General features: G+C 48.3%; 1 protein-coding gene across 1 annotated transcript in view; it reads right to left on the bottom strand.

Annotated features, from left to right (window-relative positions):
* Positions 1–18,984: 18,984 nt before the first annotated feature.
* Positions 18,985–20,971, bottom strand: part of Slc14a2 (solute carrier family 14 member 2) — a 50,201-nt gene continuing 48,214 nt past the window's right edge. Inside the window, exon 19 of the mRNA XM_050151689.1 lies at positions 18,985–19,389. Within this exon, the coding sequence (XP_050007646.1) occupies positions 19,189–19,389 (201 nt within the window). The 3' untranslated portion in view covers positions 18,985–19,188. The remainder of the gene's footprint in view (positions 19,390–20,971) is intronic.

Raw genomic sequence — 20,971 nt, forward strand, 5'->3', positions numbered from 1 at the left:
CTGTGTGATGTCTCCACGGCATCCCGAGGTCTTTACTTGGTGATTATCAAACTCAAACTCATCTTTTCTCTTCTATGCCATTTCCTACCCCCACCTTGAAATGGTTTTTGGAAAGATGTGTAACCAGAAAGGATCCACACAGTGCCATTTATACAGCAAATGGCTTCTCTTGCAATAGGAGTATGTTGGAGTGGATACTTCTGCTCTGGTATGAGGACAAGGCTCAAGGGCGGTGGGAGAGGGAGCAGGGACAAGGGGAACACAAGTTATTGCTATCTGTTGCCTGTGCAGGAAAAAAAAAAAAACAAACCCACAAATGCTTCCCTGGTTGTTCTTCTTTGGGGTGATAAACCCGGGATGCACAGCCTTTAAAATGTTAGCAGACGGAGGTCCAGAGCAGAACTGACCTAACACTGAACGAAAAGTCCCATTCGTCCCCATTCTTCTTCGGACCTCAGTTTTGTGGCTTGTTCCACTACGGCAGAAATACAGTAAAGTCGTGGGCACCATGTGAACAAAGAATTAGGAAAAAAAAAAAAACAAAAAAGAAAAGAAAACCCTTCCTGCTCCAAGAGGGTCTCCTCTGCAGGCTCACTGATGTGCAGAGTCGCCTTATCGGCCCTCCGCCAGGCAGCCCAGGACTCTCGGGCTCCACCCGCTGGACGCCTGCCAGACCACTGGGCTTCTTCTCTGCAGGGGGGGGGGGCTCTGCAGGGGGGCCCTCCAGTGCCTGGGGCTGATCCCAGGGGGGAGCCGGTGGGCTCAAGTTCACTATGAGAACTTTGAGATTCAGGCAAATCTCTCTTTACACTTTTTTTCCTGGTAAAACAAGAAGCAATGAGCCCTCCTAGTCCCCCTGCAGCTGGTGTGAGGCCAGCTTTGGGAAGGAAAGGAATCGTTCTATTATTTTTTTCTTTTCTGGCGTTCGTTAAGATGAATAACGAACCACAATAAACGAACCGCAATTTCCCATAATAATGATGATAAATGATAGTGATAAAAAATGATAAGAATGACCTAAAAGGGCTTGAGTGTTTCCTCTGGTTGCCAGCATTGTTGAACACCTGCAGGCATAAGCCATTTGATCACCTCAAATTACATATGGAATGCTGGGTGTTAGCTCACTGGTAGAGAGCTTGGCTTGCCTTCCACCCCCCCCCCAGGCATTAGGTCCTAGTACTTCAAAAATCACCCCCCCCCAAAAAAAATAAAAACCAGCCCAAACAACCCTGAAGACCCAACAAAACAACAGGGAACTAAGCAAAGCCCTATTAGGTGTCTTTATTCCTATTTTGCAAGTGAGGAAACCAAGACTTTATTTATTAATAACTTGTGTGACGTCTGGACTGTGGGCAACTCTAGCGCTGTCCGCTACTGCCAACTTCTGCCTATTCTGCTTGCTTAATTCACTCATGAGTTCAATTGTCATGATCGTCATGTAGTACAGACCGGAGCTGCGATCTCCAGCACCCGGGCAGCCTCTGTCTCCTGCTGTTATCAGGCTGGGTGAGTGGAGTGAGCTAGTCTCAGGTCTCCTGGACAGAGCCACTTTCTCCGGCCGGCCGGCACTCTCCCTTCCTCCCTGGCCTCTGCTCCAGTCCTGTAGAGCCACACCTCAAGTGCAGGTCACAGAATGCAGCCCTGAGTCAGGCAAAACAAAAGGATATGTGTTTCCAAGGCAACCAAACCTGAGTTTGAATCCTGGCTTTTGTTCCTATGTCACCTTAGAACTTCGGACTTCTCACTGTGACGTGGGGAGACTTATGTCCTTTAGAAACTGTCTCGAAGGAGGATGTATGTATGTAAAACCTTGCTCCTGGTGCATGGAGTCCTCTGTTCTGCCCACCCATCTCTCAGCACTTGCTTGGCTCCCAGGATCCCTTCTCTTGTCCTCAGACTGGGTGCAATTCTGAGAACAATGTCAAAACCTCCAGAGTTGCCAGGTGTCGTGGCTCACACCAGCACTCAGGAAGCAGAAGCAAATGAATCTCTGTGCATTTGAGACCAGTTTGGTCTACATAGTGAGTTCCAGGACAGCCAGGGATACAGAGAGAGACCTTATCTCAAAAAACAAAACAAAACAAAACAAAACAACAAGCAAACAAACACCCCAAACCAAAACCAAACAAAACTAAAGTTCTTGGGTATCCATTGGGGTTTGTTAACTTCTCTTCTGCAAGCTATCAAGACACCAGGGTCTGCTCTCTGCAGATGCTGTAGCTTTGGGGAGAACCTATGGGAAAATCAGAAACAGCTGGAACTGTTGGGAGCCTGGCTGAGCTCCTGGTGTCTCAAGACAGCCTTCCCATGGCACAGCTCAATGCCTTAGCTCAGGACTTCCTGCGGTGCCATTGACGAGCCCTGACTCCTCCATAGCCCACTGCTGTCCTGGCCGTGCCTCCTCTGAAAGCCCCTGACATCACCTTCTGCCTCTTCCCGTCTTCTTCCAAGCAACATGGAGCTCTTCTGTTCTCCTCTCTCCTGGAATTTCTGCCCCAGAAAGTTCTCTCTAGTCTCTTCCTACGCATCTCTGTCCAAAACTATTTGAATTTCTCATGAACTTAAAACAACCTATTCCTTGCTGGCCAGGTGAAAAACAGCCGTACAGCAACTATTCTGGTATTGTCTTCTAAATACTTCCTGGGTGTGACTGTACACTCCTGGAACCTCAGGTTGGGACATTGAGACAGGAAGACGGTGAACCTGAGCCCAGCCTGGGCTACATGATGAGATCCTATCTCAAACACTCCCAGCCTTTTAAATGTTGCTCAATCTCACCTGGGCTAGAAGGGATCAGGCAGCACGACCAGGACCTGATAGTTCTTTTTACTCATGATGAATCTCTCTTTCCAGAAAGATTTTTAGAAAAGTTCATTAAATATATAATGTGAGAGGAGATAGGATTGGATGGAGAAATGGGAAGGGGGAGGACAAAACTGGCCGGAGGCGGCTATGCTTTCTTATACACGATGCATGCATACACGTTCCTAAGTACTCCTTTGGTTCAGAACCTGCTCCAACACTGTTTTCCTCCAGTCACTGCTTGACATTGATCTTTTCCACAGGCAGTTTAACCTTGTAAATGTTCTGCTTATATAGTGGGGCAGCGGCCATGTGGGGATTCTGTAGAGAACGCCTCTCCTGGCTCTTCTGCATCCGGACAGGGACAGGACAGGGGCAAACATTCTTTCTCATTTGCCCTCCACAACCCGCAAGAGAAGCAAAGACTGCAGTGACATAGTCCTACGCAGCGTGTTTGGATCCAAGGATATTTGGGCTTGGTCAACAAAACAGCAGGCAAGAAGTCATCAGGTGAGAGTTAAATCAATCACTGACCCAGAACGCCATGTGGGCGCCCATTGTGGAAGGCTTTCTCTAGACATGGTACCTTGGGGACAGCAGTGTCACAGTGCACAGGTCTCGCTGAAGCCTCTACTGCCTGTCCTTGCCCCTGCTAGAGGAGTGTGCTGGTGGCAGGGACACTGATCTACCCGCAGTTTTTCCCTCTGCAATGCAGTGCAGGAGTTAGCTCCGATGAGCACAAATCGGAACAATCAGGAACCTCAGTTCTACCTCCAACTTTCCTCAGATACACACAAGCAGCCTTTAATCCGGTCTCTAGTGTCTCTGGCTAGTGCTTAAAGCTGCGAAGGCTGCACACTGTACAAATGCTCGGCATCTAAAGGGCTATCACTAACATTTATGCTTTTCCCGAAATACAAGTCATGCAGATGGCATAAGAATGTCTTGAGGGGTATTGTGGCACCTGCGAGAAAGGGAGGTGCTAATGAGCAATGTCCTGCTGATGCTTTTATTTCTTTATTACAATTGTTTACAATGCTGTTTCTCAATGAGGAGCAAGAAGGGAGAGAATGTCTTCAATCTAGTTAGACAAGGCTGAGAGGGGGATTAGGGCTTTGAGAAGTGAAGAACGGGAGTGACAGCCCACAACTTCTCTGAGCCCTGTCTTGAGGGCAACTCATCAGCCCCTGGGATGGTTCCTTGTGAGAGACATGAGGACGGATATTGTACCCCCGCTGAGGAAGCTTGACTTGGCAAATGGTTTGGAAAAAGAAGACAGGGGACGAATGGGACTCTCTGGGCACCTGGGGTCCCCACTCACCAGAGTCTGGCTGGAGTGGGGAGGGTGTGGTCAGACTGAAGCCAGGGAGGCAGCTGTTGTCTTGGGCCCCTCCTGGTTGTTCCAGGTGTGGGTTTAATATCTGCTGGGTATACAGCCTGAGTTAAAGGACCCTTCATGGTTTTTGGAACTATCTTCCTCTCCTCTTCCTCATCTTCCTCCTCTTCCCTGCTGTTGATGTTAGTCAAGGCTGGTGTTAAGGCCAAAGCAGGCAGAACTTCTCAGCAACTGATTGTGGTATCACCTTCCCATCAGCTTGAATCAGGAGCAATCATTACCTCATTAGTTCTTGGACTGAGCACTTATTTCTTTGGTGAGCTGCTGTTTTTATAAAACCTGCTGCCTCAGGTATTTTGTTATAGTCATGGAAAGCTTGGAAGGCCCCACATCTTCTGACTCCTTTGGCCTTACATTTTTATAGAACTCTAGGCCTTTGTAATCTTAGACTTTGCTACCATTTAAGCTCAACAATTTTTTGGTAGCTTTTTATCTCAAATATTTAAACAGGAAAAATACACTTTAAAACAATATCCATGACAGGCTTTTGAAGGGGGTAGAGAAGTGGGGCATGGGACCCGTCTCAGTTTATATCTGAGGTTTCTGTTGGAGAAAATGCTTGCAGACCCAGCTCCTCAACTTGGTTATGCAAGAGCTGATGTCCTGAGGTCCCTAGAAGAGGTTCTTTTCTTTTTCTTCAAACGTTTGTTTCACCTGTTCCCATACAGTTGTCTAGCTCATCTCGTTAGCTGGAAACAATCCCAGTCTTAGGAATAAAATCTCAAAGCGTGGGTCTCTAACGGCAGCTCTTTGCTCTCATCCTACTTTGATTACGCTGTATGAAGCAAAGTCTCCTGCCATCATCCCCTTGCTCGGCCCCAGAGTGACTTTCTCTGCTTGGCTTGCTAACTTTCTCGTCCATTAGACACACGCCGCTTTTCTTGACCCGTATAGCTGCTTCGGTCTCCCATATAGCTGCTGTGTCCTGTGGGCAAAGTACCCGAGATTTCATAGAGGAGTAGAGGGTTCTTAATTTTCATGATTTGGGCTTGGCCCACTTTTCTGCCACTCTGAGTCTTGCAGCTCCTAAACGTGTGTTGCTACTCATATCATCTTGAATTCTCAGCGCCTCTCTCCACAGTTTCCCTTGGTAACCCCGCTTCCACCCCCTCCCCTTCTGCTTCTTCCTGCAACATCACTTTGTTCAGCTAGTCCACTGGACAGGGTCCCAGGGTAGGCATGGAGATGTACGAGCTTGGACTCTGACAAGATTGCTCCTTCACCCGTCAGCATTTCAGCTGCCCCGCTGCATAGATCCTGGATAAACCAGGGCTTCTCAGGGGTGGCTGTGGCTTGGGGGAGCTTTAACAATGTTCTGCTCCTCCATCCACAATGGGTGGCTGGTTTGGGGTGGTGAGCACTCGGAAAGTCTCGGTTATTCCAGTGGTAGGCCAGGTGGCGAAGACGGGGCTGAAACTACCTAACCCTAATTTCTCGTTTGGTGTAACAGGGAAGTAGGCTACAGGTTTGGAGTTTGACAAACCAAGTTCAAATTCCAGTCGGCAATAAAACCGTAGGGGAAGCTAGTTCACTTTTACAAACTTCAACGTTCCTATAAAGTTAATGGAGACTAAGGATGTCTGCATTCCCAAATGCAAAGACTCCAGGTGGCCAAAGCACATACTAGGCATTTGAGCAAAGGTAACTTTTATCAGTTTGTCCTTAGAACAGTCCCTGTCTCTGGCTTCCTTATTTCTGCCAATGGTGCCATCGTATTTCAATTCTGAGGCTCAGAAGATTGCTTGTTGCTAGGTGTGGCGACACACACCTCTTAATCCTAACACTTGGGAGGCCGAAGCAGGAGGACCACAGGTTTGAGGTTAGCCCGGCCTTGGTGGAGGGGGGAAATGGTAGATCAATGTCTGTTCTGCCCCCATGAAGCAGGGATGAAGGCGTATGTTCACTCATCCTGGATAAGAGTCTTAACAATTCGCTGTTGTAGGAGGCCTTCCAAATCAGAACCTGCATTTCAATCAGATTCCCAGGGAGCCTGAGCGCTTGTGAAAGCTGGAATCTAGGGAGCGGTGGTGGTGCACACCTTTAATCCCACACTTGGGAGGCAGAGGCAGGTCAGCGGATCTCTGAGTTCAAGACCAGCCTGGGCTACAGAGCGAGTTCCAGAATAGCCAGGGCCATGCAGAGAATCCCTGTCCAGGGAGAGAAAGAAAGTTGAAATCTGCTCTAAGGCCTCTCCCTTTCTTGAGACTTAGCAGGGGGCACTGGCAGAGTGAATTCAGGCTCCTGGGGTGGTAACAGTTGACAAATTCCAAGGTCTCGCTTAGAGATACTCTGGTGAGTCCAAGTGAGTCAGAGTGGCTGGCACCAGAAACATGCTGTCTTTGGTTAGGGCACGCCTGAGGAAGGCAGTGCTAAAGCCCATCAGCCCCCATCCCATTAGATGCCATCAAGTCTCCACGATGCTCACCCTTGCCGGGTTAGGCTTGGTGGGTGCGTCAGGCCATCAATCACCAAGAGAGATTACCACAGGTCACGGAAGCTGCTGCTCACACGCAGAGGAACAGGGCTTGCTTCAACCCCAGGAGCCTGGCAGCAGCTCTTACGGTCTGTCCAGAGGCCTTTGTGCCCTGCCCATCCATGGGGCCAACACTGCAGTGCGTTAGTCCCCCAGAGACGCTGAGATTTCTTACAAATATATTCTGTATGTGCTTCTATTCTTACTTTATTTTTTCTATTTGTCTTCCTTTTTTTTTTTTTTTTTTTGAGACAGGGTTTCTCTGTGTAGCCCTCGCTGTCCTGAAACTCACTCTGTAGACCAGACTGCCCCCCGAGTGCTAGGACTGACATCACGTGCCACCTCTTCCTGCCCAATATTTTGTATTTCTTGGCATCTCAATCGTGGGTCCCTGCAGTCATTCCTACCTGATTTCAGTGTATCACTCATTTGGCTAAAATCTCCTCCTAAACTTCACGGAGCACACTCTCTACAGCTCTACATTACAGCAATAGATTTATTGAATTCCCCTTGGCAAAGAACATCCGTCTTCCCAATTGCTGCCTCTCACACCTGGGGCAGGGTGGGCTCAGGGGTGGGCGCATCGCTCCCATTAAGACTGACTGATGGGAAAAGCTCAACCTTCAGGCCACAGCTGTAACCGCTGTAACACTCAAGAGTGTATTGCTTTTCTGCCATAGTGTTTATCAGTATTTACAGTTAGACAATTTTGGTTTATTATACTTGCCTATTGGCCTGCAACCTTCCCAGAGGGCAGAGTCTCCACTGGTTTTATACATTGCTTCGTCCTGGTGTTAGGTGCAGTGTCTAGCCACTGACATTCTTAGGACCTGATTTGCTGAGTCACGGGAAGAAATGTGTGGATGACTCTGAGGACTTGAAGGGCTAGAGTGAGATTTTGTGCTGTGCTGAGAGGAAGCAAAGCCTGGGGCCAGACTTCTCCCAATCACAGGTCCAGGTAAGGGGCTTACAGCATAATGCCAAGGACATGTAGTCTAGAGAAGCATGCCCCTGCCTCAGGTCAACAGTCTAGGGCACAAGCGCCAGTACTCTAGCCTCACGGTTCGCCACTGAGCTTTCGGCTTTGGCTTGCCTTTAGGACGGCCCCACAGCTGCAAAGGGCTGAGCCTCCAGCACCAGTTGGGTAGATTGGCCCGTCCTGGGGATACCTAGACCATTCTGAGAATGGCAGATAGAAAGGAAGCCTGGCTTAGCAGAGCCTCCTTGATTAGATCAATGAGATGCTATAAAATAGTCTCAATCCCAGCTGCCTCTCTTCCCTTTGTAGCCTAGCTGTGTCTTCCAATTCAGACTGCCCTGCCCTGCTCAATACCTCTTAGTGCCTGAAACTCAGCTCTCTTGTCAGCTGTAGGCCACCTGCAGGCCTCTCCATCATATGTCCTGTTCTGGTTTCCTATCCCACTGGCCCCTGGCAGATGAAGTGTGTAAGACAGCTCTTGTGTCTGGCAAAGCAAGGGGATACAGGTACCCATGTGTCAAAGCCAAGATCCCGTGATCAGCGATTATTCTGTGCGTGGAGCAGATCTGAGCAGGGGTTATAATATAATCCATCAAGGAGGAAGCCCAGGCTCCAGGTTTCAGGCAGAGGACCAGACATCTTAACCGATACCAACGAAACACTGGTATGACTTGGGGTTAAAGAGTTCTTCATAAGGAATGCCTGGAGAGGTGGAGGGACCCCAAAGATGTCGACTTCACATTTGAGCTGCAAGGTGTAAAGGGGGTAATACAGGGGATGGCCTAAGGCCAGGTTAAGAGAAGCGGGGTGATGTGGGGTCACTGATGGCCTGTAATCAACCTATAGGGTGTGTGGGGTGAGTCATGGCCCACGAATCTTGTCCCTGATGTGTCCATACAGAAACAACGCCCCTTTGCATTCATAGAAGGCATGCGCCGGCCATTCACCCGGGTGAGACAACTTTGTGACCAGGCACAGAGTGCCCCTCCCCCACTGCCCTGGAAAAACAGCGTCCAATAAAAAGTAGATACAACGAAATGCTGCATATAAAAGAAAAGGCCTAAGTGTGAGTCTTGGTGGACATATAAAACAGCAAAGCTTTGCTAAATTCCAAAACATGGGAAATATCAAAGCCTAGGATCCCTTGTACCATGTGTTTGCCTATGTAATAACTGTAATAAACCATGAGCAAGTGTGAACCATGACAGTTTAATTTGCCTCCATAAAATGTGGCGAACTGTAGCAAAAGTTTGTTTGCTGTTTATCCACCCTCCCACCTCCACCCATCCGCTTATCCCCATCCCCATTGGGCTCTCAACAATGATAGGTGTTCTCGAACATTCTCTCTTGGAGGAAGATGCTTGACAGCTGTACCTGATGAGGACCTTGATCTCACGGAGAAGCAGTTTGGAAAGCGGGGAGCTGGAGTTTCTGTTACTGGCTCTTCCCTCACCCAGTTAATGCTCCAATTTCTGCTGGTTTCAGATCAAAACCTGATCACCGCTAAAGAAGAGCGGTTTACTTTAAAAAGTCACAGAGCGTTTGGGCAAATCATTAGGGTTTTTAAAAAGCTCTTTCCAACTCGAGGCAAACACGAGTGTTGAGACAAGCTGTCACCTCTGAAAGCTGTTGCCACCGAGTTTCTCTTGTGGCCTGGAAGAGGGGCGTTTCTGAAGGACTGTTAATAGAGAGAACTGTTTTCCTGCCAAGAGAGCTGGTATCCTAGACTCACCAGAAGAGGGATTAAAGCATTGGGGGGAAAAAAAATTAAAGCAGACAGTCTCAAAAGGAGAGATGGGGGTTGGTTTGATTGCTGACCAGATTTGTGGGGGGAATGTCAACAGACCTGGATCTAAAGGGCCAGGGGACCAGGAACTGTGGAGTTCAGCGCGCTGCTGTGTGGAGGGGATTATGTGGAAGTGGCCCACAGTCCCCAGGGCAAGACAGTACAGGGGAAGGGCCGAGAGCATGGGATAACTGGGGAGGAAGAGATCTATTGACCGACATGGGCTACAGGAAGGGGGAATCAAAATGGCATTGCATACTGGTGAGGGGTGGAGTTAGAAAGGGCATCTATGTGCTCTGTGGCCAGACAGTTCCTTCCCAGGACTATACACAGCAATGCCCAGTCGCGACACGCGTGTAAGAGCCACAGGGGGAATGAGTCAAATGCCCTCAGCAGTGTAGTGGGTAAACAATGACTGCAGGGGAGGCGGGGCTTGCGGCTCCACCCGGTGGTGTAAAAGGCTCTCAGGAAGCTGAAGGAAAACAGCCGGCAGCAGAGGAGTGGGGACTGTACCAAGTTCAAAGCCAGGCGTCAACTTGCAGGAGTCAAGGTTTAGAGTCTACTGGAAGGGGCACATGAGTGATGGCCACATTTGTTTCTTTATTCAGATGCTGCTTCCCTGGGCAAGTTGGCTCATGAATATTCATTAGGCTGCATACATGTGATATGTGTACTTCAGTTTAAGTCTATCATGCTTTATAAAAAAGATAGAAGGACAACACAGAGTGTGGCAAAGGCAGCTGGGAGTCTATTTCGGGGTGATGATTTGAGATGCCTGGACAGGCAAGTGTAAACCCGGGATGTGATTAGTGATGCCTGATTTTGGTCTGGGTAAGACTCAGGGCTGCATACACTGAACTTGGGGACCATCTGCAGAGAATGACAGGGAAGAGGGGAGCAGGACATGAGAAAAGTAGGAAGGCAGATGAAGACAGGAGGAGCCCCGAGTTTATGAGCCAGTCCTTAGAGACCGTTTCAGCGCCCATGACACAGTGGCTTGGGTGCTGTCCGCATGGCTTATTTCTTAACGCAAGGGGAGTAGATGCTTCTTTCTCTCTCAGGAGATAATGCCCCCTGTCCCACACACCTATCCTTTGTGAAGATGCTGGGATCCAATTTTGGGCCTTACACCTACCAGGCAAGCCAGCCTCTTTTCTCCAAAGTGGAGGAAACAAGCTGGCCATGGTAAAGCAGACCTAAAATCTCAGCATTTAGGAGGTAGAGGAATGGGGACCAGTAGTTCAAGGTCACGATCTTCTGCCTCATGTGTTCAGGGCCAGTCTGGGCTGGTTGAGACCCTCCCTCAACAAAATAAACAATTAAACAAAGAAAAAACTAAGGAAACAGTGAACACGGTGAACCGTACAGTAGTAGTGAGGAGTGGAGTGAGGGGACCCCTTAGTCTTCTGCTTCCAGGTGTCTCTGACCTACAGCTCTGAACAGCAGGGGGCAGTGAGGCTCCTGGTTAGCTTGTGTTCAGGACCTGGCCTCTACCCTACTCTTCCAATCTTAACTCTGTCACTCAGTGAGACTTTATGTGGAAATGTCAAGTTCCCTGGAGGGAAGCGCTCTAGGTCAGCTGTTCCCACACTTAGCCATGTCTGTAAGCATAATGACATGTCAGGATAAGTTCTACTTCCCTTAGTTTCCTGTGCTTTAAAATGAGGTGGACACCTCAAGGGCACTGCTGCGTGCCAGCACCTGTGGGGACCCTAGCCCAGGGACCAGCAGAAGGTGGCAGATGGCCGTTTGTAGCTGGTTTCTGTCTCATGTCACAAACCCCTGTTGAGATGACCACATCGACGTGATGTTTTCCAGCCACCGCCAGCAGTTTCCCTTGGTTAGACAGAGCAGTTGGATCTCTGCGACTTCTGATACGTCTGCTCTCATATTTGAAATCTCATAGCTCATTTCTCACAGCATAAGGTTAAATGGAAACACGGTTGTGAGCACAGTTGTTGGAGGACAGCTGGCTGGTCACGGTCTATGTCTCAGCCTGGTGGTGGTGACACAGGCGTGTTAATTTATGGGGAACGTATTGCCAAAGAGCTCCACTTGCAAATGGATACACATTATACTTTAATAAAACGTAAACGCCAAAATAAAGCAGAAACCTTTGTTAGGGACTGCCTGAATGCGGAGTACGTTCTGCTTTTTGCTCTGCCGCCTGATCTCACGGTGGGCATGTGAGACTGTGATGACAGGTCAGCCTGAGGCAGCTGCCAGGTCTCTGATGAGCAAAGAGATCCTGCTATCCTCTTAAAAGCCAAATTAGAAAAAAAAAAAACAACTAAAGACGAAGTGTATACAAGTAGCACATATGTGTGGAAGAAAGGTGTTCAAGTTTGCCTTGAAAACCAGAAAAGCCCTCACAAAAGACGTTAGCTACCCATGGTGGGTATTGACCACAGATAGAGAGAATTTACAAAGGAAAGTGGAAGAAAGAGATGAAAATTAATGTGTATTAGAACCAAGACTAATGTCTCTCTCTCTGCATGTGTGTGGTGTGTGTGTGTGAGAGAGAGAGACAGAGAGACAGAGAGAGAGAGAGAGACAGAGCATGAGTTGGATCAGAACAATTCAAGAATTTGGGCTTTTCCCCTTTTCCCTCCAGCCAGATGGGCCCTCTGCCAGGACCCTTTCTATTTCTACCGTTTACAATTCTGCCGCAATGCTGCCATGGTCACCAGGTCACCACTAATACTACCGCCTCCTTCGCCGTCACCGCCACCAGACTACCTATTCTAACTGTGCTCATAGAATGCATCAATAATAAAAATGCTGAAACCTGACTTTTTGATTCAAGGTTTCAGGTTTCTTAGCAATTCTGCCTTGTGTTAGGAGACTGGCTGGGAGCTGAGCAAGGAGCTTAACCTCACTTCGCTGTGAAAATAACTTAGAGGCCTGCGAATTCCTGTTGGGAAGAGAAGTGAGGGGTTGGGGCAGTGGGTAGGCCCCTCAGCTCCAGAATTAATAGGTGTGTTTGTTAGCGGCTGTGGACTTGCAGGCCCTCCAGTGTCCCTTGAAGAGTTGCGGCATCAGGGAAGTGGGGACAAACGAGCACTAGCCGCTGATGAGAACAAGGAGGGGCCTTTAATGGCGTTTGGAGGTGCTTTGGTGCCCTCTAGTGCATGCCGCACGCCTGGGCCCGGGGACTGTATGTAGCTTCCCTAGGATGTGTCACAAAGAGAAATGGGCCCTGCAGAGGCAGGTGAGGGGAAATAAAGGGCTTTTTAGTCCCAGGCGGCCGTAACCTGGGTCCTCATCTTTTCACTGACATAGGGAGGGGCTCTTTCTGAATGGAAGGGGTTTACCGTTCTCAAACTTTGACGCACATAGCAATCATCAGGGGCTCGAGGGTGCAGCTTAAGGTGAGTTCTAGTCCTAGACTCTAGCTACTCAGTCTAAAGAATCCCTGGGAATTTGTAGTTTTGACCATGCCTGAATGATTGCGATTCAGGTGGGTTTGGACTGCACTTTAAAACCAAACCAAAATAATACATGGAAATTTGACAGCCTCAGGGAAACTGATAGAACTGGAGGTGATTATTCTAAATGGAAGAAACAAACCACGCTCAGAAAACAAACATTTTCTCTCAATGTGGAATGCAGTAGGTGTGTGTGTGTGTGTGTGTGTGTGTGTGTGTGTGTGTGTGTGAAGATGGCACACACCCCCTTCTATGGCACACTCTCTCGATGGCACACTCTCTCTATGGTACACTCTCTATGGTACACTCTCTCGATGGCACACACTCTCTATGGTACACTCTCTCGATGGCACACTCTCTATGGTACACTCTCTCGATGGCACACCCTCTCTTACTGCCCGTGGGGGCAGCACAGAGAACCAGATAATGTGAAACCCACTCCTGCCCATGCTGGTACTGTTCCCATCTAAAGCCTGGGGCTGCGGTCAAGGAGCAAGGTTGAGGTCAAGGAGGAGGAAGCCACCCCTAGCAGCAGCTGGCAAGTCCAGGAGGGGCTGTAGATGTGCTGGGCCAGCCTAGGATCCAGCTCTATCTTGTCCTGCTCTGGGCCAGAGTTACTAGCAGTGTCTCAGGGCATTATATCTTTCAGGAGGTTTAAGAACAAATACGACACGCAGATTAGCAGAGTTGGATTCTATGATCTTTAATTTTTTTATTTATTTTTTAAAAGCTATCTCACTATGCATCCCTGGTTGGCATTGAACTCACATGGGTCCATTTGCCTCCTGAGGGCCAGGTTCCTGAGGTTTAATCTCACTGGGCTCCACTCTCTGCCTCGGTGTCTCTCTCTCTTTCTTTTCTTTTGACAAGGTCTTACTAGGTAGCCCTAACCGACCTGGAACTCTTTGTAGACCAGGCAGGCCTTGAACTCACATAAATATTCCTTCCTCTGCCTCCCAAGTGCTGGGATCAGAGGCATGTGCCAATATTCTGGCGTTTCACCTGGTCTTTAGAGGATCCAGAAGCCTGGTTTCAATGCCCAGACCAAGAATTTAAGAATCTCACAGTCACAAACCACCTTTGGCCCCAGTGATAGGAACAACTTCTCCATGACAAAAATTATGTTGCCTGCACAGGTTCTGTACCAATCCAAGCCAGAATGGGTCCCAGCATTGAGAGGAGAAGTAGAGACAAGCTCTTATCCCCAACAAAGAATCTATCTCCAATTGACAACTGTTCACAAAGAAAAAATTAGTTTCTTCAAGAGAGTCTCCCTGTGTATTCAGACCACACTTTAGGGCAGGCCCCACGCCCAGCAGTAGATGGGCAACACATAATGACTCAATGGTGTTTTGTTTTTTTTCTTTTCTGTTTCTGTTCTGTTTTTTGTTTGGACATATTTCCTTAACCTTGCTGGTCTTTTGCTTCTACATTAGGTGGGGAGGATCTGGGAGGAGATGAGGGCGGGGAAACTGTGATCAGAATATATTGTATGAAAAATTACTTTCAGTTAAAAAAAATCATGCTGCCTTGGATCCTTCTTCTGGAAGATTCCCTCCCAATGCTGATAACACGGAGGTTTGTCCTCACCTTCTAAGAGTGTGTGGCAACCTTGATTGCCCATGGGCCTATTCTCGGAGTTTTGAAAACCATTCACGCCGGGACACACCCTAGAGATCCTGATGGGGCCAGGCTGGGACCTGAACGCCGGGTTTTTTTACGTGGTCCCCACGAGAGCTGTCTGCATCTTTGTTCCCTGACACTCCTTTCTGCATTGCTCAGCCTGGTCAAAGAACGGCAGACCGTCCTGCAGCATTGTGCCTCGTGGTTTGGTCAGACCCCTCAAGAAGTGCCGGGGAAAGGATTGAGATCCACCCTCATCCTCGGCTGGTGCTCCGTGAACCAGGCCGCTCTCAGGGGACTGGAACCCCCTCACTCTCCCATCCTAACGACTCCCCCTTCCTGTTCTGGTACCGCACACCCAGAGGCAAGCACTCTAGCTCTTCCTCCTGCTTTTCTCCATCTCCTTGGCGTCTTATCTCACACTTTGTCACTTGGGACTTCCTGCGTGCCTGCGTTCCTGGGGCGAGCTCCTTTTGCTACAGTGGCTGCTGTCACGCCCCACAGCCCTCCCATCTTCTAGCCACACCCATGGGACACCCTTCCCTTCCTACCTGCTCACAGGTGCACCTTCTGTGTCTCAGTGGCTGCCATGCCCTCTTCTGGCTCCCACTGCGCCCCTGCAGTGTGGCTGGAGGGGCTGTTGACTCCCCCACTCTTGTACTTTTCCTTTAGGGTCAATGGGCACACTCAGTGACTTCTGGGGCCAATGCAAAACTTTGCTTCTTTCTTGAGCCGGATGTTTCTGGTTAGTGGTTTCATTTTTCTTTGGTTTCCGTTAGAGTGCAGAGCTAGCCCCATCTATTACTGAGAGAGAGGCTTTATTTTGGAAGTTTCTCACTTCCTCCTGCCTGTTGGTACCCAGTGTTTCTCTTCCTCACTATGCCTCATGAGGATGGGGAATGACGTTCTCAACAGTCTCCGGGAGTGATTCTTTTAGAAGTAGATTAGGACCCAGGAAACAGAACCCACATTTGCTTTCCAGGCTGGGTGCACACTGGGGCACACCCTGGGAGCATTAGAAACATAACTGTGCCGATGCCTACTGCTGACTTGCGTGGTCCAGGACAAGGCTTGTGCGTTGGAACTGGACGATGCTGATCTATTTGATAAACCCATTCAGTGGTCTCAAAGGCACAATTAATACCATTCAAAAGTTTATGGAAATGTTCAGATTCTTGGTTCCATCTGGATCGGCTGAACCCAAATCTTTGGGTAGAGACTGAGGTTCCAGAGAGAATTCCTATGTGTACAACAGTGTTCAGCCAATGCACCTCAGTGTTCACAGAAAGGGAGAGGGTTTATTGGAGGCAGTGTCTCACTTGTAAATCTATGTGAGAGCTTCTCAAAGTGTGGCTCCAGATCCACAGCATCCCTGACCTGGGAATTAACAGAGAGGCCAATTCCCACACCTCTACCACCAGATCAAATCCTTGCAGGCTGCTGGGTCATTTCTGTTAAATACGCTGTTCCAAACAATTCCAACACACGCTGAACTCCAACTGCCCTGATATACCACCTACCTGTCTCTCCTGAGATTTAGGGGGCTAAGGTATGGGGGACCGTAAGGGAAGCAGTGCTCGACCACCGAGTCACACCCTGTTTTGTGGCTCTGAAGGGAAAGGATGGTTGTGGAAGACCGCAAAGGGGCTTACAGTTATTTGCTCATGAATTGACAAGCTTGGGGTTAGCCGGTACAGACCGTTCTGCAGGTTGTTGCCTGAACACCATACGTAAGTGTTGGAAGGAAGATCAGGGCAGTGAGTTCTGGAAGTGAGGTTAGGTTGCACATAAGTGTTTGTTGTGTGCAGCACAGGGTTCAAATTCTCTCCAGGACTGGTAAATGGATGGTGTCAAAGGCAAGGCCGTGAAAATATGTGTCAGTCAGTGATCAATAATGACTCAGGGCTACGACATGACACCAACAGGCTAGTTTAAAGGAGTGACAGAGACAATAGCAAAAAGAACCAACGTCTGCCCCAAGTAATTGTTTCCTAAGAGACTTGAGTTAATCACGTGGCTTAGCCTTGGGCAAATCAACCCCACTGTTCAAGCAAGGACTGTCTCACGAATGAATGAAGGTGTGCATATTTTTTATTTGTATACCTTACCCTGCTTCCTCTCCCGTATCACAACAATGCTGTTTTGTTTGTTCTCGTGCTTACAAATGGTGTTGCTTTGTGTGCATGCTCAGATTTGTAGAGTTTTGCCTTTTTTTTTTTTTTGTAGTATAAAACTTTTACCAGACAATACTGAAAACATTCTGGAAAGTGGTGTCAATTTTGCTTTAAAAATGAGAATTTGGTTTTTCTGTATTTCATTATTTTCAATAAAACTCAAGTGTTTTGAACTTAAAACCAGAACTGCTTCCGTGTGCTCAGGAGGATGCTGTTGAATGGCTTGGAGAAGACCTGCTCACGTACACCGCTGTCTCCCTGGAGCTGGCGAAGCCGGCTCCAGATCTCTACGGCTCGTGCACTGAAGTGCGAGACTCGACAGTCCACTTTGGGATCCCACAGTCCGCGTATATTTCACAGGAGCTCTTTCGCCCCATCTGTTTCCTCCTTGCTGGGAATTCTGGGCCAGCTCAGCTTGCTTTATAGGTGAGGCTAGTGGAATACTCAGAGCAGCTGAAGGATTTTATTAGTGATCGGTAATCAGAATGGCATCCACATGGAGGGGTTCCTACTCTCGTTAGAATCAGATTATAAGGCTTTGGTGGAAACACACAAGGACCCCTTCTTTAATGCTTAGACGTCATCACGTGGCGGTTGAGGGGCAGCTGAGTGAGCTTCGAGCATAAACAGCCTTTGAGTGAAATTCCTGAGCGCTTGATCCTTAGAGAACCATAATTCCACGGTCATTAAAATACAGCCTGGACCTCCGTGGCCTCGAGGTGTGATCACAAGCTCAGAGGTAGCTCGGAGTGTGAGTCACTTCCTTTTCCTCTGTGCAGGACTTTTCTGCTTGGAGAAGCGCTCTACTTTCCTGGAAAAGTCATAAAGGGCTGGACAGGGTCTGGAAGGGAAATAGACATCTCCGAACTCTTGAGCTGGCGCTAAAAGATGGCTGGGATCTAAAACATGGTTGGGATCTCTGGTATACAGCAAAATGAAAATATAAATGTAGAAACTCGCTCTTTTTTAAAAATGGATTTTGGTAAAGGGCAATGCTCCCTTTATCCAGCATTCATAAGTCTGTTCTCTCATTGTCACCCCAACGTATGCATGCATATTTACATGTGTGTGTGGGGGGGGTGCATAGGGAGGCCAGAGGTTGAAATTGGGTGTTTTTCTTTATAATTCTATGGTGATTCTGACGTCCACCAATTTGGCAAGGTTAGCTGGACCTCCAGCTCTAGGAATCTGCCCATCTCTGCCTCCCCAGAGCTGGGGTTGCAGGAGCATACCAGCTTTTTAAACGGGAATCCAAGCTCAGACCCTCGTGTTTGTGCGGCAGGCGCTTACTGACTGAGCCATTTTCCCAGCCCCGGCCCCTTGTGATCTCAGCGCCTCATCATGCTGAACTGGAAATGTGTGTGTTGAGGTCTCACCGCTGTTGGGAGAGTTCAGCTCCTCTGGAGAAGGCTGGAAGGCTGGGCAAGTGGCTTCCTGTGAAGGATGATTGTAACTTTGGAGCACAGTAGAAGCCCACACTCGGTTACAAGGGACTGGCAACGCAGGAAGGGGTGGGTTACCAATCTTGGTGCATAAGGCTGAAGGACTATATGCTGAAATGGATGGTAGCTGTTGATCTGTACCAACAACACCACAGGGAGCAAAGTGCATGTCGGTCTCTGCAAACCTCTCCATAGGAAAACTGACTTCTCTTCTGACTGTTCCCACCCCCCATTTCCCCTTTCCAGACACATGATTGAGTGTGAACCCCGCCCCCCCCTCACTTAGGGCACTCTTAGAGCATGTCGGCAAGTCCCAGTTTAAGAAAACCCAGATACCAATTTGCAAATTTCAATTTTAATGAGAATATGATTTTGAATATTGCGCAAGTAAAGACATTTGTTTATACAATGATTTGGATGTTGGAAAAATCAGTTTTTATCTTCTGATGCTTTTGATATTTCTTTGGTGTAAAGAAGGCACACTAGCATTTTCAACGAATTCAAGTTTCTAGCCCCACGTCTGGAGAGCATCTCCCATGATCAAGACCAAACTTCCACGACAAGAACACTATCCTCTCTCTCCGCTGAGAGCCCTCACATAAGTAACTCAGCTCGGGACAATTCCTTGCTGCTCATGCCTAGTTGATTAGTTCACAGGAAATGGAAAAGAATAAACATTTTGAAGGTAGAAAGACTGTGGTGTCCTTCCTTGTCATAAAGAATTCTCTGGTAATGAGAAAACAGACTGATTGGATAAGGACTGGTTGAGGCAGTGGGACTCCGTTAGTAGCAGAGCAGGTAGGGCCAGGCACTCTTGCCTTGCAGGCTAATAAACATTTCCTGGCTTCATTCTCTGCCCCACTAAGTAACTGAAGGGGGTGACTGTAAGTGCCCCCCCCCAAAAGAGAGTTCCCAAAGAATCACCGGGGGTGTTTGTCTAAACTAACAAGGCTTTGATGAGTACTGGGGATCTTAGCGAGGGGGTGGGGGGCGGGCAGTGTCCCAGCTGGTGCACATCAGATAGAAGCGGGGATGCAGACTGTGCTGGAGGCTGCATTTCTGTGACGTGCTTATGAAAGAGCAGCTTAGGAGACGTCGTAGGCCTGGTACTTGGTTATCGTCGATGCCCTTCTGTTTTTCTCCTGGGTCAGGAAGTAGATGCGGTTGGCCTCTGGGTAGGTGACTTTGCTGAGCGGGAGCTTGTAGATGGCAGGATTGTTGGTTGTCAAGAGAAGAAAGGTGAGCGCTGAGAGGCAGAAGGGCCAGGTGCAGGGTGGTAATCCAAACTGGAGGGGGAAGAGATAAGAAAATTTCTGTTTCATCAGATGTGAATGCTTGTTTAATTAGCCTTTATCAGGTAGAAGAAGGATGATCAATCGGTGAGGGTGTTACTTAACAGATAGCCAATATGAATAAAACCAGGTCGTTAGTTTATTCTGTGACAGGTTAAATACACACCTTCCAAAATACAGTTGTTGGAACTCTAAAGGTGTCAAATGTGTTTTTTACGTAGAAGACTTGTTTTGTCTTGGGGAACCTGGTGAGTCTATGCTTACAGCTCCAGGAACTATGGACGCTGTATGCCTTCCTCAACCAGCCTTCTTTGAAGGGATGCGTTCGGCATCCATTTTGTAGCTAAAGACCTAGTTGTGGTTAATTGGCCTAGAGATAGGCGGCACCCGGTTCAAAATAGAGACATGGCGTGAGCCAATAGAACCCTCTTCTGAGAATGCGAATGGAAAGGAACAGAGACAGTGTCAACAACGCTCTGGACCTGAAAGGACTGGAGAGGAGCCGAGCAGTGCTAGCTGGGGATTTAGAAGCTGTGTGAACAGAACTCCTTTGTAGAGAGACCTAGGAAATGAGCACACGGGGAGAAGGTGCTGGGTCTGTCCTTGGGGCTGGAGGCGACGGTCAGCCACCCCTCTCCTCAAGGCTTCGCCTACCGTCCCGTTCATTCGCACCACATTGACCTGGCCTTTATTCCTGGAGATACCATTTTCACACTTTCCCCCATTCTTTCACTGGGACAGCCAGGTGAATGGTTTACAGAGAGCCTACAGATCCAATTATGAGGCAGATCAAACCATCCTTCCAACATCCCAGCATTTTACTATAACCAGTAGAGGGCTCAGCTGGTGCCAGGGGGTCATGCTGCTGGTCGTGTGGAAGCCCAAAGACCACACTGTTAGCAAGATGTGGAAGTACTGGAATAATACCAGATGGAGGCTGGAAGGGATACATATTCATGAGTGACGGATTCCACTCAACAAGTCTTCCCAAAGCTCCAATAAGATGCAATAAAGTGTTTTGGGAAGCATTTGTGGAAGCCCCACGGTAGACAAACCTCAGTTCTGATTACCTCGTTATGGATTTTGCATCTTTCTGAGACCTTTTCTCTCAACAGTGTACTGCCGCCTACTCAGAGACTTGTTGCTTAGTGCATGCCAAGTACCCCATAAACGGTCCTCAGGGCCCAGCCATCATTATCAAGCGGATAACAGCACCGTTGAAGGCCAGGACTTGCATACACATATTCTGGTTAGAAAGACAAAGAATAACACTTCTAGGGCTTTCCAAGGAGTCAGTGTCAATAGTGCACAATACACAATCCAGGTGGGCAGATAATTTATATGCAAATGCAAGTTAAATGATAAAGATTTAAAAATCAGTTCTATAGGATGGTAGACTGGAATGGAGTTATACTTGAAAGATTTCTCTCTAAAGTGCACCACTGGCCACCGGTGATGGGTTTGGTCCACCCAAAGTTGACATATAAGCTTTTGAGACCTAGTTCCTTCCTGTGAGTATTAAGGCAGGTATCAGGATGTGAGCCAATGGGCAGAGGGATTTGATGGAGTGTTTGGG

This window comes from Alexandromys fortis, unplaced genomic scaffold, assembly GCF_014885135.2.
Source record: "Alexandromys fortis isolate MF-2015 unplaced genomic scaffold, M_Fortis_MF-2015_v1.1 scaffold_71, whole genome shotgun sequence".
NCBI classification, from domain to species: Eukaryota; Metazoa; Chordata; class Mammalia; order Rodentia; family Cricetidae; genus Alexandromys; species Alexandromys fortis.